General features: G+C 40.8%; 1 protein-coding gene across 1 annotated transcript; it reads left to right on the top strand.

The window, feature by feature from the left end:
• The first annotated feature begins 1,177 nt into the window (after positions 1–1,177).
• KCNV1 (potassium voltage-gated channel modifier subfamily V member 1) lies at positions 1,178–12,085 on the top strand. Its single transcript, XM_063299603.1, has 4 exons — positions 1,178–1,245; positions 4,545–5,056; positions 7,664–8,190; positions 11,212–12,085. The coding sequence occupies exons 2-4, from the start codon at positions 4,575–4,577 to the stop codon at positions 11,721–11,723; spliced, it is 1,521 nt and encodes a 506-aa protein (XP_063155673.1). The 5' UTR covers positions 1,178–1,245; positions 4,545–4,574; the 3' UTR covers positions 11,724–12,085.
• Positions 12,086–15,548: the final 3,463 nt, after the last annotated feature.

Genomic DNA, 15,548 nt, shown 5'->3' with positions numbered 1-15,548 from the left:
TAATTATATACTGTACAGTTTTGAAAGAATTTCTAAAAACTATTTTCTTTTCATAAAATGAAATGAGAACTGGTAAAAGAAGAATACAGAAGAATATCTATGCCTGGCACTAAAAACTTTTAACTACTGCCAAGTTTCATGCAGAGCACTGTCCACTGATTTGATGGCAGCAGCTTGCGAAAAAGCCTTTTGAAGGGCTTTTGAAATACTATGGGATAAAATTATTTTAAATAAATAACTGTTGGGCTCAAATGAACAAACATACAGCTTCATTACCTGAATTATTAGACTTACATTATTGGAAGAACAAAAATTGCAGTAAGTTGTCCCACATTAGCAGCAGGTCCAATGCAGGTCTCATCTCCACCTAGGATCCTCTGAGTCCCTGGAACCAGGTGACCCCCATAAGGAGTCACTGACTTGCAAGACCCATAACTGCCCCTTACCATTGGTCCCTCTGCAGAAGAGCTCCATGTCTCTTGAAGGTCCTAGGTTAGCGTTTCTCAACCTTGGCAACTTTAAGCTGTGTGGACTTCAACTCCCAGAATTCCTCAGCCAACTGGGGAGTTGAAGTCCGCAGAGCTTAAAGTTGCCAAGGTTGAGAAACATCGTCCTAGATCCCTGTACTAATGGTTGGATTCAACTACCCTAAAATGGGGTTGGATCTTTTCTGGTTCAGCGTGTTGCGTGAACGCTCATACTTACGAAGATTTCTTTTCCCGTTACTTGGCCTTACATGTGATGCGGACCCCCCAGTTGTATTTCGTTAGCCCAGCGTTTAGCACATCGTGGGAACCCACTCGCGACTGCAAGCGATTTTACATTCGATGGCTGCATTGTCTGACCCGAAATAAGGCAATTTCCTATACTGTGTTTCTAAACCAACTCCAAGGCTTTCTGCCCGAGGGGGCTCGCTCGCACTTCATTCCCCGCCCCGCGAGGCAAGCAGCCCCCAATCCAGGGTCTTCCGAGGCAGCCGGGCTTATTAAAGCCCCTCCCGCTCCGTCCGAGCTGGGCTCGCGTTCGCTCACGTGATCAGCCCAGCCGCTCCATCGGAACGCCGCTCTCCAAGTTGAGAGCCGGAGGTGGGAAGCGAGCGCCCGGAGAAACGCTCTGGAGGCGGCGGAAAAGGCGAGATTTCTGCCTTTGGGCTGGGGGGCGCGGGTGGGAAGCGAGCCGAACGAACCAGCCGCCGCCGCCTAATCGCAGCAGCCCAGATGTGCTGGGCGGCAGGAAGGGAAGCAGGTAAGTTGCCCGTTCCGTTGCGCTTCTCTGCTCTGGATGGGAAAGCGCGCCATAGGTGGAATAAAAATTACTCCCTTTTCTCTTCTTTCCCTCTCTCTCATCCGTCCTTCCTTCCTTCCTTCGCTTCCTCCCTCTTACTCTCTACCCTACTTCAGATATTTACTTTTTCTTGTCTCAGTTATTCATATTAGACCTACAGTGGCAAGCTTGCTCAGTAGTAAATGGTAGAGTGCTCCGCGATGTTCACTTCTGGAAAAAAAAATGCACCATCAGTTGCAATCACATATAACTGTAGCTTCTCTGGTCTCTAGCATCACTTTGTTAGAGTCCTTAAACATCTGTTTAAAGCAACTTCTGGCACATTTTTTTAAAATAGAATTGATGCGTCCTTTTTTCAGACTGAAATCTCCTTTGCACATTTGCAAAGCATTCAGGTCAGAGGATTGTGCTTCCAAGGAAATGTGAATAGGACTTTGCTGTCACTCGATCAATGTGGACTTATGCAACCAGAGGTACTAGATGATTTTGCTATTGCCTGTGATAAAACTGTAGTACTCTGTTTAGATCAGTTATTAGTCTTCAGTTTTAAAAAAATCTACACAACTTATTCCATTATTTTCCTTTACTGATGATTATAATTAATGAATATGATTAAAAGATGCATTAATGGAAATATACATGATTTACATTATTTTCATTAAGCGTATAATAGGTGCATCTAATCGATAAACCATCTAATACGTGCAAGACATATTAAAGCTCACTAAAACAATGGCTTGCAATTACATCATGCACACAAGGAGATGGAGAATTGAAGTACTAATTAAAAATAAATGAGCCGATTTTATCAGCACCCTTCATGTAAATGCAAACTCTTCCTAGAGGAGTAAAGATTACATACATAACCTTTTTTCACATTACACATAAGTGAGCCCCATTATGTCCCATAGGACTTACTCTTCAGTAAGTGGGCATAGAGCTGCAGTCTCAAGGTTCAGTTAAGTTTCATGGAAAGGAAAATGCTCTTATTACAGAGGAAACATAATAAGCTCCAAGTCAGATCAATGGTCAATGCCACTGTTTAGCTATGGTCCATTAATTTTAAAGGGATTGATAGATATATAGTGTTTTGAATAATTATTCAGTGCCATACCATGTGATTTTTTTTCAGTAGTCAAGGGCAACAGTCCACAAATTCCATCTCATGAGTAATTTCAATTTGCAGACCTCGTGGCTTAAAATAATTAGCCTAATTTTTGGAGTTGCTTGTTTCTTCCATATTCCCCCGCCCCTTTTTGTGGCATTGTGCCTGGTAAAGAGTTCTCAAGAACTCAAAAATAGTCACACCACCATCTGAGTTGAGCTTTTGGATTCCACACCCTGCCCCAATCAAAGGTATGATTGCTTTTTATAATTTAGAAAGTATCTGTTATTCAGAATAATAATCAAAGTAATGATTGTCCATTTTGGTTAGAGAAGGAATAACCAATTGAAGGTACTTTTTTTCCCTAAATGCCAGCATGAGCTGCAATATGGAAGACAGGTGATGGTTGAATTAATGCTGGTCATTTGCCAGGGAAAGCTGAGTAAAAACCTGATTGCAAATGTAAAAGAGAACAATTCATATAAAAGAAAGTATTTTCAGGGGTGTAGAAAGTGATGTTACTTAAAACAACCACTTAGGGACCTCAGCATCTGTCAACAAAAGCCCCACTGAGAACACAGAAAAGCCACATGATTACAACTGATGATGAAGTGAGTAGTGATCCATTGGCATTGCTTTCTCCATCATTTAGACATTCCATTCATATTTTATGTGTTAGGGCATTCTTGGAGTCTGGGAAAGAAAAAGGAGGTTTTCAAACCATGGGAGATGAGGACCAGATGGGCATTTCAGCCATATCTCTTAAGTATGGCACCACTCCATTCATTAGGGAGACTGAGAAAGAGAATCAAGCTGCTCACAGAGATTCTGCCATAATGTAATCACTGATGCCTGAAGGCTGAATTATACTTGCCTAGTTTCCAAGAGTCTTTAATCTCACCCCTTTTTCCTGACATTAAACCTGAATAGTGAGACTCTGTGTGAATCTAGCTTCTTTGGTTGTGTGCTGCTGTTAGGGACTTGACATTATCCTATCTTCCTACCAGGAAGATCTCAAGAGGACATATATGGTATATTTCCCATTTTTCTTCACAACTGTTGTTTGAGGTGGGTAAGGCTGAGTTAATCACTAGCCCCAGGGCCACAACTAGGGGGAAGCAAATGGGGCATGTGCCCCAGGCACCACGCTGGGGATGCCAAAATGAGCACTGGAGGGGCACCAAAATGGATGCAGAATCCATGTTTGCCCCAGGTGACACCCTAGTTGCGGGCCTGACTAGCCCAGAGTCCCCTAGTGAACTTCCAGGACTGGAGGTGAATTTGAATCCAAGAATCCCCTGAGTTGAATGTCTGCAGAGGGGTCTAACTGTGTAGTCTTTCTATATGATTTAGAACAGCCTTGCCCGGCACCCTCCAGATGGTTGCACCCAATGCAGAATGTTTTTATAGATGACCTTTTCAACAGCACTGGAAATTGGGGAAGGATGAGGGAAAGTGCTGAAAATGAGAAAAATCTGGGGTTTAAAACCACAGATGACCTTTTCAGCAACACTGAAAATGAGAAAAAAGGCACAGAAAAAAATAGATAAATCCGTGGTTTAAATCCCAGATTTTTTTTTTTATTTTCAGTACTGTTGGAAAGGTCATTATGAGAAATGCTTTTACATCTGGTTGCTTAGAGCTCCATGCCTGGTTTCAAACATCTATATCCTATGCCAAGCACACCAAAACTCTGCATCCACGTCAATCAGGCTCAGAAATCTGAATATTATATATTTGTTTCAAGCTTAGCTTTTCCAGATTCGGTATATCCTCAGACTTAAGATTATCACAAGCTGCTTCTACGGGGGGAACAAAGACATGGAGGTTGTAAAAGATCCAAACTCTAGTCCACCTGGTGCTTTCCAGATGTGTTGGACTTCACCAGCAGATGGGCAAAGATTGCTGACATGACGCTTGAATTTTTGGTTTACTTCTATGATTTATTTTCATAACCATTCTAAAAACAAAACAAACCTTGACATTCTCATAGTGCTGTATCATGTGCCAGATTCCAGAACTATGCAGTGCAACAAAAATACTACCTACAGTCCTGTTCTTTAGGAATTTGGAGAAATTCAGAAAAAAAGACCATTTTAATTTTGTTCCTTCACTTCAGAATGTGTTTTCATCATTAACATTCACTTTTCTCTAGGAGACCAAGAGCTGTTGCTGGAACTGAAGGATGAAGTCACCTCCTTGCTGCTTGTCCCTTTCTTCTGGGGCATCTGGAGAGGAATTAGGTGAGAGCACATCCTTTGATTCTCTGGAATCCAGTGTCTTCTGTAGTGAGGAGGGGCCAGGATCCTTGCTACAGCATGTAGCTCCATCCTTGGACTGCATCACCATCAACGTTGGAGGTGCCCGCTTTGTCCTCTCCCAAAAGAAGCTTTGCTGCTATCCAGACACTCGGCTGGGCAAGCTAGCAGTAATGGTTTCAGCTGCCCGGGATGTTGCCTCCAGCCTCTTGGATCTCTGTGATGATGCCAACTTGGTGGACAATGAATATTTTTTTGATCGGAGCTCTCAGGCATTTAGTTATATCCATAACTATTACCAGACTGGCAGGCTACATGTAATGGATCAGCTGTGCGCACTTTCCTTCCTACAGGAAATCCAGTATTGGGGGCTGGATGAGCTCATGATTGATTCCTGCTGCAGGGACAGGTGAGCAATTTGGGAGCAGAAATACATCAGGGTGGCTTAGTTAATTTGGTTGTAGGCAAGGTTAGTATAAATGAGAGAAACAAATATGAGGTGGTTGGTTCAGCACAGAGTCCTCCTTCCTGGATAATACAGCAACAGGAGTGTTACATCTGTAATGAGTTAGTGATAAGAGAAATGGAAGCAATAAATACAAAATATGGAGTAGCAGATTGAGTAAGTTCAAACCTTCAGGTTTGCTAATGGATAGAGACTGAAGAATGCTAGTTAAGCCTAGAGCCGTATGTTGGGGAGATACATAATTTTTTTGTAATAAATACAGGTGTGTGTTTTTTTAAATGTGGTGGATGAACCTGGAAATGTTAAATAAAGTTATAGTGATTTTTCTCAGAAGTAATTTTACCCTGCTCTACCAATATTAACTTTCAAGAGGGAAAATGGTAGCCCATACAATTCCACAGGGCACACTGTAAATAAGGAAAGCTGGTCCATGAAGGAAAGTGCTTAAACATTTTGCCACATGCTGTGTAGTAAAACAGGGGTGGAGAATCTCTGATACACCAATCTGGCCCACAGCTCATCAGCTATAATTGAAAGTGCCCAGTTCATGCTACAAAGTTCTTCACCAACGTTGCATTTCAGTAATTGAATACGTAATATTTTAAGGATTTATAGAGAGCCAGTTTGGACTAGTGGTTATAGGCACTAGTCTAGAAACCAGGAAACCATGAGTTCTAGTCTTCCCAGCTGGCCAGTCACTCTCTCTCAGCCCTAGGAAGAAGGCAATGGTAAACCACTTCTGAAAATGTTCCCAGGAAAACTGCATGATTTGTCCTTGTAGTAGCAGCCAGGAGTCAAGGCTGCTTCAAAGGGACCTGCAAACAAAGGATCTTACAGTTCATTCTGATACCAAGCATTACATTCTTGGGTTGCTGGCATGGAATATAATTACGATTCAAGTTCTTTACAAGTCAGTTGTGAGAAATATGTTTTCTCAAACTAGGAAGATTGACGATTAAAGTGGTTCAGAAATGACTCACTGTGATTTGAAAACAATGGGAAAGGTCTTCTGCCTACAGTTCCTCTCTTGACCATCATGTTCTGTGACTTTAAAAACAGGGTAAGAGCTGGACAAATAAAGATCAGAAAATACATTTTGGTATTTCAGACTATGAGATAAATCAAGGGTGGGTAATCTGCAACTCTTGGGTCACAAAAATCTTCACCCTAATCTCAGAAGTCCTTTGCAAGCAAGCAATTCAAATATTTGGTAAAAGCAATCTGTCCCATCAGTCCAATTCACTACTGGCATGTAATATGGCCCCATCAGTTTCCTCCTGGGACTGTATGGCTCTTGATAGAAGAAAGGGATGCCCACCACTAAGTTAAATTGTGCTGATGTTGAACTTGGATTTTGCAGTCTAGATCCATCCTTGTCCTATCGCCTTCCAAAAATATCAAAGTTAATTCTTACATTTAATTCTCCATATGTTTCACCTATTTCTTTAAAAGAACTACTATTTGTTTAAGCAGACATTTCACATGGCTCACTATAATAATATACAGGTAAAATAAAACCAAATCCACAAATACAGTAAACAGCTATTGGAAAATACCAACATTATAAGAAAAAAAAATCAATGTTGATATTTCCAAAAATAGCAACACATCAACCCAAAGAAACCAAAGTGAAGTCACAAAAATGTTACTAAGATTCAGTGAATGTCCTCTGAAAACCAAAGTTCCCACTGATGGGCTGTGTGTATGTATGTGTTTTAGAGAAAAATTGGATGTTTGGCAGGGACATTGCTGTGATGAATGATCATCCTTCATTCCAGTTCTGAAAGTCACACAGTGGTACAGTGTTAGTTTATGGCAATTCGGTTTTTACTTCCCATTGAAATTATTCCACATTAATCTTCATCAGAATTCTCCTGTTCGGGAATAGCTTGCCATAATAATATTAGATCTGAAACTGCATACATAATATGGGTGAAGAAGGGCCTCCCACATTTTCTTTCTCAATTGTGTGTTGTACTTTCCTCCCTCACATCATTTTCAGTGGTATTGTGAAGCATCCTATGCTATTAAGCATATGATGTCTGTTCTTATTTTGATAGGTGAGTTAATTTTGAATTAAAGCCCATTGTTTCTTCCCTTATCAAGATTTGATAAGATTCTTTGATGACTCTCAAATGTGACCTGGCCATATCAGGCAGCTGTAGAAGTACCTTAGCTTTCCATTCTCTTTTGCAATTCAGCTATATTTTATATAATCTAACATCCTACCAGCTATTCAAGTTGGGTATGCTATTGCTTGGGAATGTCCTCTCTTTCCATCCTCCCTCCAAAACTCATATTGGAAGTTAGTGGTTCTCTCTTCAGGACCTCTGAACATTCTGTGCCTCTTTTTGCTGCCTGACTCTGCTTATAATGGGGAAAGGGGTTATTTTTGGCATTTCCAAAAGTGATCTTGGCCCAGTTGCCTCCCAGACACTAGTAACAATACCTACCACAGAAATTCAGAAATAGGTATCTCAAGATGTTTTCCATTGATTTTACATATTGACTTCCAATAGCGTAATATTAATGGCTTACTGCCCTACACAGGTACTTCAGAAGGAAAGAACTGAGTGAAGCCTTGGATATCAAGAAAGATGCTGAAGAATTGGACGCCCAAGATGAGGAAGAGGATTTTTCTGGAAGTCTGTGTTCTGCCACCAGACAAAAGCTATGGGAAGTCTTAGAAAAACCTGCCTCTTCTGTAGCTGCCAGGACTTTTGGCACTATCTCCATGGCTTTTGTCATCATTTCAATTGCCAACATGGCTCTGATTTCAGTGGAGTTGACCTGGCTGCCAGCCCAGCTACTCGACATCCTGGAGTATGTGTGCATTGCCTGGTTCACGGGAGAGTTTTTACTACGCTTCCTTTGTGCACGGAATCGGTGTCGCTTCTTAAGGAATGTAGCAAATGTCATAGACCTTCTGGCCATCTTGCCCTTCTACATCACGCTGTTAGTGGAGAGCTTGCGGGGTGAACACAGCTCCCAGGAGTTGGAAAACATGGGACGTATCGTGCAGGTGCTGAGGCTGCTGAGGGGCCTGCGCATGCTGAAGTTGGGCAGGCATTCAACAGGTAAATCCATGTGGTGTGGGAACCTCCGAAAAAGTCCTCGTTCTGCTTGGAGGACTTCAGGGAAGGGGGGGTTGAATTAAGAAACCGAATTACAAATGAGTAAGACTCCCCAAAATGTGCTTGTACTTGTACTACTCAAACCCATTACTCAGTTTTCTCTTTGCACCAGGATAGGCAGTGGATGCATTATTTTAATTTTCCCCCCAACTTCTCATGACCTTATCAGAAGGGTGAGGCTGGAATTTTCAAGCTGGTTTAAGGGGTGGGTTTTTGGAGAGGCCAGGTTGAGTTGGAGCATCCCTCAGAGGTTTAACTCACCTATTTTTAGTGGAAATAGGTTTCCATCCAGAGCAACAAAATCAAGCCTTCAGATTTGAGGAACTGTGGAGCGTGCAAGTCTCAGCTGGCACTCCTGTTTCTTTCTCCAACTTCATTCCCAAGACAAGGAAGAAGTCTTAACTAGCTGGGATGTTGTCAGTAAAGATCAAGAGTCACAAGCATCCTGCTGCTCAACCCCAAAAAGGTTTGAACAGAGTATTGAGTATTTGGAAGGCATGCTTGCAACAGCTTGAGCTTTTTTCAATCATTTGATTTGGGGCACGTTTGCCAAAGACTCAGTGGTTTGCAATCATCCTGAGTCAGCTCCCTTTTTTTCCCTTCTTTAGAATGTAATAGCTTATCTTAAGGAGGGTAAGTAGCAGCAGAAGATGCATCTTTTCCATCCAAGGATTGGGACTCGGATTACCAATAGTGAAGGGGAATTTACAAACATGATAAAATGACAATGGCCCTTCAGAATTAAAGTCAGAAGCCTTTCTCTAACCATATCTGGCCACCTGTTCCTTCTAACTGGCCTTTCTGTATGCAAAACATGTTCCTGCATTTGATCTCTGATCCCTCCCCAAGTACTTTCCACAGTCATCTTCCTTATTTCTCTGCTTCTAGGCTGGCTGGGGAATTTTGGGAGTTGAAGTCCACACAGCTTAAAGCAGTCAAAGTTGAGAAACACTGCTCTAGGATAATGAGTGCTAATGACTCTGAGGCAGACCTCTTTGCCAAAAAAAAGCGTAGTGCCTTTCCAGCAGGAGTATCCTTAGCAGTTTGCCAAATTAAGCAGGCAAATTAGATGGCCTACTTAACTTGACAACCAGTTTGGTGTAAGGGCTAAAGGCGCCAGACTAGAAACCAGGAGACTGTGAGCTCTACTCCAGCCCTAGGGACAAAGCTGGCTGGGGAATTTTGAGCCAGTCAATTTTTCTCAGTCCTAGGAAGAAGGCGGGGGCAAACCATTTCCCAAAAAATTGCCAAGAAAATTGCAGGGACTTGTCCAGGCAGTAGCTAGGAGTCAAGGCTGACTTGAAGACACACCCACATGCACAATAAAGCCCCCCTTAACTTGGCACCTAAACACCTATGTGCTTCCATGGGTGAATCATCCCTAAGTAATTATTGGGAGTATTTCAGGAATTCCCTGAGTTACATTTCATGATAGAAGCTAAATCCAGTCCTGCAGTTCTGAGGGTTGATGTGGAGTGAAATTTCCAAAAATATAAGAAGCATCAGATTTAACAAATCTTTTTCTTAATAGTATGGATTCACTGCTGAATTCTCCTTTGTTCAGGAAAAAAAGTATCCCTAAACATACAAAGTTAGCATGTTAGGCAAAATCATGGGCTAGATCCCTGGCATCTTATTTCCTCTGTGCAAGGATTTTACTTGGCTTGGTTTAGTTTTCTTTTTGACATGCAGGAGCCTGTTTCTGAAATATCCCTTTGTTGAACTGAAGGGACTGATCTTGTTGGCATTTTAAAAGACCTTAACCACACATTTGTTTCTTTTTTTGTACAAGGTTTTAATTATTGGTTGTTCAAATTTAATTGTTAATTGTAATTTTAATATTTTCTGTTTTATGCTTTTCTTGTAAACCATCATGAGACTATAACAGCTGGTGGTATAAATATTTAAAAATAAAGTCTTAGCGGTCTAAAGTATGAACCCGGAATTCATGTTAATACAGTATCTGTTGTTTGAGCATTTAATCTACTGTAAAACTCAAGTTGCTTTGCTAGAAATTCATTCTGGATTCATCTTTTATTACATTTATACTACTATACTTTTTTTGCTAGTTTAGGTACCAGTTTCAGTGATCATAGCTAGTCAGTTCAAAAGGCTTTCTCAAACTGATCCATTATTACATAGTCATCATTTGTATTTTTATTGTTTGAATAAAAGTATGGTAGATTTCTTTGTCATTTTTCTTATTTCAGTTGCATAGTTTAAAAAAAAAGTCTGATGTGTATTTAAAGTTAGAAGTGAATGTGTATGATTTTAAAAGTTGTAAAAAGCTTACCATTAGCTTTTGGTTTGGGTTTTGTTTTCTGAGAGGAAGTTAAATCTTCCATCTAAGTGCCAATGATAAAGCACTTTTTCTGACATCATCAAGTTCATGAATCTTTATGTTTTCATATAATAAAGCAACCAACAACTGTAAGATAATAATTTCAATGACCCCATTTTATGGAGCTTCAACTTGGAATAAGATGCCTAGCATAATTGTACAGTCATATATTAGGAAGGGTTTCAGATATGTAAAGAGTTGCTTTATGCAATTTGATGTATGGACTTCAGCTCCAGAATTGCTCAGTGTCACCATTGCTAAGGATTCTGGGAGTTGAAGTCCACACTACTGGAGGGCATCCATGTTGGAGAAGCTTAGGACTGACATCAACTTCAAGACAACAGTTATTTGATAGGATGATAAAATGGATACTTTACATCATACTTTTCCAACTTGACATCCATAGATGTGTCAAGTCTACAATTCCCAGAATTCCTAGCCAGGAAGGAGAAGGGTAATGTAAAAACCCAATATATCCAGAGGAATCCAAATCAGACAAGACAATCTTACATTCAGTGCTTAATGGAAAAGACAATTTGGCCTCGTCTTCCCATCCCTGTTTCATTGCTCAACAAGACAGTAAGAGGATATCTTGCTAACTGAAATCTTGTTTTATGTTTCAGGTTTACGTTCTCTTGGGATGACCATTGCACAGTGCTACGAAGAGGTTGGCATGCTTCTCCTTTTCCTCTCTGTGGGCATCTCCATCTTTTCCACAGTAGAATACTTTGCTGAGCAAGGTGTCCATGGCACAACCTTCACAAGTGTGCCTTGTGCTTGGTGGTGGGCTACCACCTCCATGACGACAGTCGGATATGGAGACATTAGGCCAGATACAACAATTGGCAAGGTCGTGGCCTTTATGTGCATATTATCTGGAATATTAGTCCTAGCTTTACCAATTGCCATCATCAATGATCGTTTTTCTGCCTGCTATTTTACTCTGAAGATAAAGGAAGCTGCCCTCCGCCAGCGTGAAGCCCTAAAGAAGCTCACAAAGAATATGTCGAGTGACTCTAATATCAACATTAATTTACGAGATGTATATGCTCGAAGTATAATGGATGTGTTGAGGCTTAAAAGCCGAGAAAGAACAAGTACTAGAAGTAGTGGTGGTGATGAGTTTTGGTTTTGAAAATGCATATATACATACCCACACACACATGCGCCCACCCACCTAAGAATATGAGAGATGCCTAAGGTGTTGATAGCTTTAATAACAGCAATGAATGCAAAGTTAATGGTTCATTATTTTCCCCCTTGCAAATCTGCTTATCTGAGTTGCTGAGCATACGAACAACTAACATAGTCCAAACGTGTATTAAAAAGTGAAAAACTCTCAGGGTACATAAATGCAATTTATCTTTAACATTTACATCTTTCATTAGAAAAGAATGGGGAAATCTATCCCAGTGGATTAACATTCAACACTTTGGCTGTAACCCTTTTATGCTGATTCCAGTATGAAAAAAAAAAAAAAGATTAACATGAAAATGTGTATTACTGCATTAGTATGAAATTAAAATAAAATAACACAAGTATCTTCTAAAGGCAGTAGAAGTCAACCATTTACAACCAACATATTCTAGAAGCAGTAGTAGAGGATACAGCAAAAGAACGCTTATGAAGATGTCAGCATTGTCTGTGTGTGGCAATTCTTGCTTTGCTTCAACAAAATACTTTATACTGCAGAGGTAAGGCTATTTGTGATGACACAATTCTCCCTCGTACAATACACTTTGGGTTATTGCATGAGCAGTAACCTCTCCTGGCTACTGGAAGTGTGGAAGGTCCTAGAAGCAAATAAAGCAAAACAATGCAGTAGCTTTGCTTCTCTCTTCAGCAACCAGAGAGGAGAGTGCTGTGTGGCTTCATAAAGCAGCTTTGAATGAACAGACCATTTGCAGCATTATGAATGCTTTACCCAATTCTAAATTTTCTGTACAATGCAGGGGGAAAAAAGCTAAGGAGTGTTACAACTTATATGTTGACCTTTCCACCATATTACTGGTCTTTACAGGATATTAACAGTACTCCTTTGTGGGGGGGGCATGCTCTATTTCAGTATCTACTAGTGTTTGTTTCCTTTGGTATGCTTCAGATGACTTGGCCAACAACACCCATATACATTCTCATTTGGAATGGTTAAGGGCTGTTCTTTCATATTGTACTTTTGAATTCCTGATCTCACTATGAGATTTCCAGCTTGTTTCTAGTATTAGCAGCTAAGAACTGAAACTCATATGGTTCAACCACCTGTGCTTCATAAATAAATGTATGTAGGTTTTAACACACCAAATGAAGGTATGTGTCTGTTTAGAATAGATAGGGATCAGAAATGGCAGTTCTGAAAGGAGGTGCATGTCTTTTCAAATAATGAGTCAGATCCAGAATGTGTGAATCAAAAGGCTCCATTCAGTCATGGAAATCACTAAGATCCAACAGAAAGCTATTCTGAGAGAAAAGATGCAGTTTTCCCCAAAAATCTTAAGCAGCAGCTTAAGTAGCTTTTAATAGCATCTCAAAGAAGGTTGTTCCTGCTCAGTCACAGTATTGTTTCCCAGTGACTGCCCAGTGAATGAGTTTGCCCACTGAGCTAAGCCAAAACCAAGCCAATCACATTATGGCTTAGTGCAATGGGCCAGTTCAACCAACATTTCCCTTTTAATGCTGCTAAGAATCCATAGATTAGATACGGGACCAGAAAGAGAAAAAAGCAACATGTTGTCTCTCCATTCTTCCCTAGGTCAAGCCACTACTCTTAAAATACACAAGTAACCTACTTTTCCTCCTGTACATTCCTGATATGTTCTTGGTCCCAAAGCAAACAGGCATTGGAAGCTGCTCCTTATGGTGATGTTGAATTTTATACATGCTTAATTGATACAGGAGAGCCAGTCAGGTGTAATGGTTAAGGCATCAAGCTGGAAACTGGGAGACTGAGTTCTAGTCCTGCTTTTGGCCCAAATCCAGCTGGGTGACCTTGGGCCAGTCACTTTCTCTCAGTCCTAGGAAGGAGGCAATGGCAAACCACTTCTGAAAAACCTTGTCAAGGAAACTGCAGGGACTTGTCCAGGCAGTCTCTGAGAATCAGACACGACTGAACAGATTAAAAAAAAAATCAATACAGTGGGTTTTACTAGCTGCAAGCCCTTAGAAAGTCTTATGCAAGAACAAGAAGACACTGCTTTTCCTGTGTGGTTTCTGTGACATGAAGACCCTTCCTACCAAATCTCCTGCTGTATAACTAATGACTGATTTCAGCACCGCATCACCATTTCTATGTTACACAAATGCCGGCTGGCACCAAGTCAGTGGTGTCATGTGCTGGCATTTCCATTCCAGAAGCTCTGGCGCAGACTGTTGCTTGGTTTCAACTCCGCATATCAGGATGGTGTCAGCACAGTTCCATCCATAAATTCATGCTGCCTTCTGGAGCTCCTGATGGCAAGGACACAAATAGGATTGTACAACACACCTGAGGTAAAAGTAGAAAAGAACAACGAGCAAAATCTTTCTTCTTCCTTTAAGAGGAAACATATGGCCATCTGGGATATCTTTAATTCAGACAACTAGGAGTTGAAACAAAATACCGAAGTATCACCTCACCCTATAACACAGCAGTGAGCAACTGTGGGCCTTGAGTCCTTGTGGCCCTTCAGTTCCCTTTTGGGGACCCATCAGGACCTGTCTGATCATGAGTGCTGAGAGCTGTCAGACAGGAGGTTTTCCTGCCAGTTCCCATTTCCATTTTTAAATTCCCCCTCAAATTTCCCCTCCCTGCAAAACCAGCCAAATCATCCTGACCATTTCCTGTGATATAAAGAGATCCTTCTGTGGCTCAGCTGAAGTTTAGGAGGCTGAGTTCTGTCTCCTCACACATGGCTGTCCACATTTTAATCTAACCTTCTTCATCAGCACCCTCCAGTCATATTGGGATTACAAGTCCCAGAATCCCCAGCCAATAAGTCCAGCCTTTTGACAAGGACTGCATGTTCCATCTAACTCACCTTTGTTTGGTTCAATACTGTTTTGATAATACAAGGAAGAAAGGACCTAAAGAAGTGCAAGTGAATGAAATGAAATTTTATAACTTACAGAGGTTTTATTGTAAAAGTCCTCTTGACTTTAATTAGACTGTCCTTTTATAGGCACAGTCTGTCTTTTTAAAAATATCTGTACATCTACATTCTCTTTTTTTACCCATTTTTAAGAACATCACGTTCAGTTGCATGATGCATATCATCAGCAGGATCAAGATAACTGTCACAAAGTAAGCCATGCTTCCTTCCATGTATAAGAAGAGTCATCAAATCATAGAATGACACTGGTGGAAAGGGCTGTTTAGACCATTGAGTCCAACCACTTGTTTGAGGCAGAATTAAAAATTAAAACATTTCAGGCAAATGGCTATCCAGTTTCAGCCTGGACACATCTGGGCAAAGAGAGGCCCATTACAGCTCTGGGTAATTGATGCCACTGTGGAATCAAAGGATCTCTTTATATCACAGGAAATGTGCTTATTTTTAGGAAGATTTTATTTTTTCTTCTCAACTGGAATTTGCCTTCTTATAGGTTAAATCCAGCCTTCTGTGTCCTGAATACCAGGATGATGGAAATAGGTCTTGTTCACCTTCTGTGTGATACCCCTTCAGCTATTTGAAGGCAAATATTATTCTCCACACCCCAACCCCTATCATATCTTAACAACACTAAACCCCTCCAGTTCCCTGAATATTATCATGGAGCTCAACAGAAGTCTTTGGCCTTAATGGCTGTTTTAGGTTGATCTGACAATTATTTACAATGGACAGAGCCAGCAAAAGACTGTATCATCTTGCAGTGGCTGATGTCCATATCCCCTTGGGGGCCCACTGCTGACTGCAAGCATTAACTGGCATTAATGTTCATTAATGTTGTTACCTGCTCCTTTCTCTCTTCAAGCATTTTGATTTTCTTC

This window comes from Candoia aspera, chromosome 3 (assembly GCF_035149785.1).
Source record: "Candoia aspera isolate rCanAsp1 chromosome 3, rCanAsp1.hap2, whole genome shotgun sequence".
Lineage (NCBI taxonomy): Eukaryota > Metazoa > Chordata > Lepidosauria > Squamata > Boidae > Candoia > Candoia aspera.
This window is presented reverse-complemented; position numbering and strand designations above follow the sequence as displayed.

Excerpts from the sequence above, each read along its gene's own strand:
- KCNV1 (XM_063299603.1), top strand. The coding sequence starts at position 4,575 with ATGAAGTCACCTCCTTGCTGCTTGTCCCTTTCTTCTGGGGCATCTGGA. Across the intron at positions 5,057-7,663 it reads GATTCCTGCTGCAGGGACAG|GTACTTCAGAAGGAAAGAAC; the intron begins GTGAGCAATTTG and ends TGCCCTACACAG. Across the intron at positions 8,191-11,211 it reads GTTGGGCAGGCATTCAACAG|GTTTACGTTCTCTTGGGATG; the intron begins GTAAATCCATGT and ends TTTATGTTTCAG.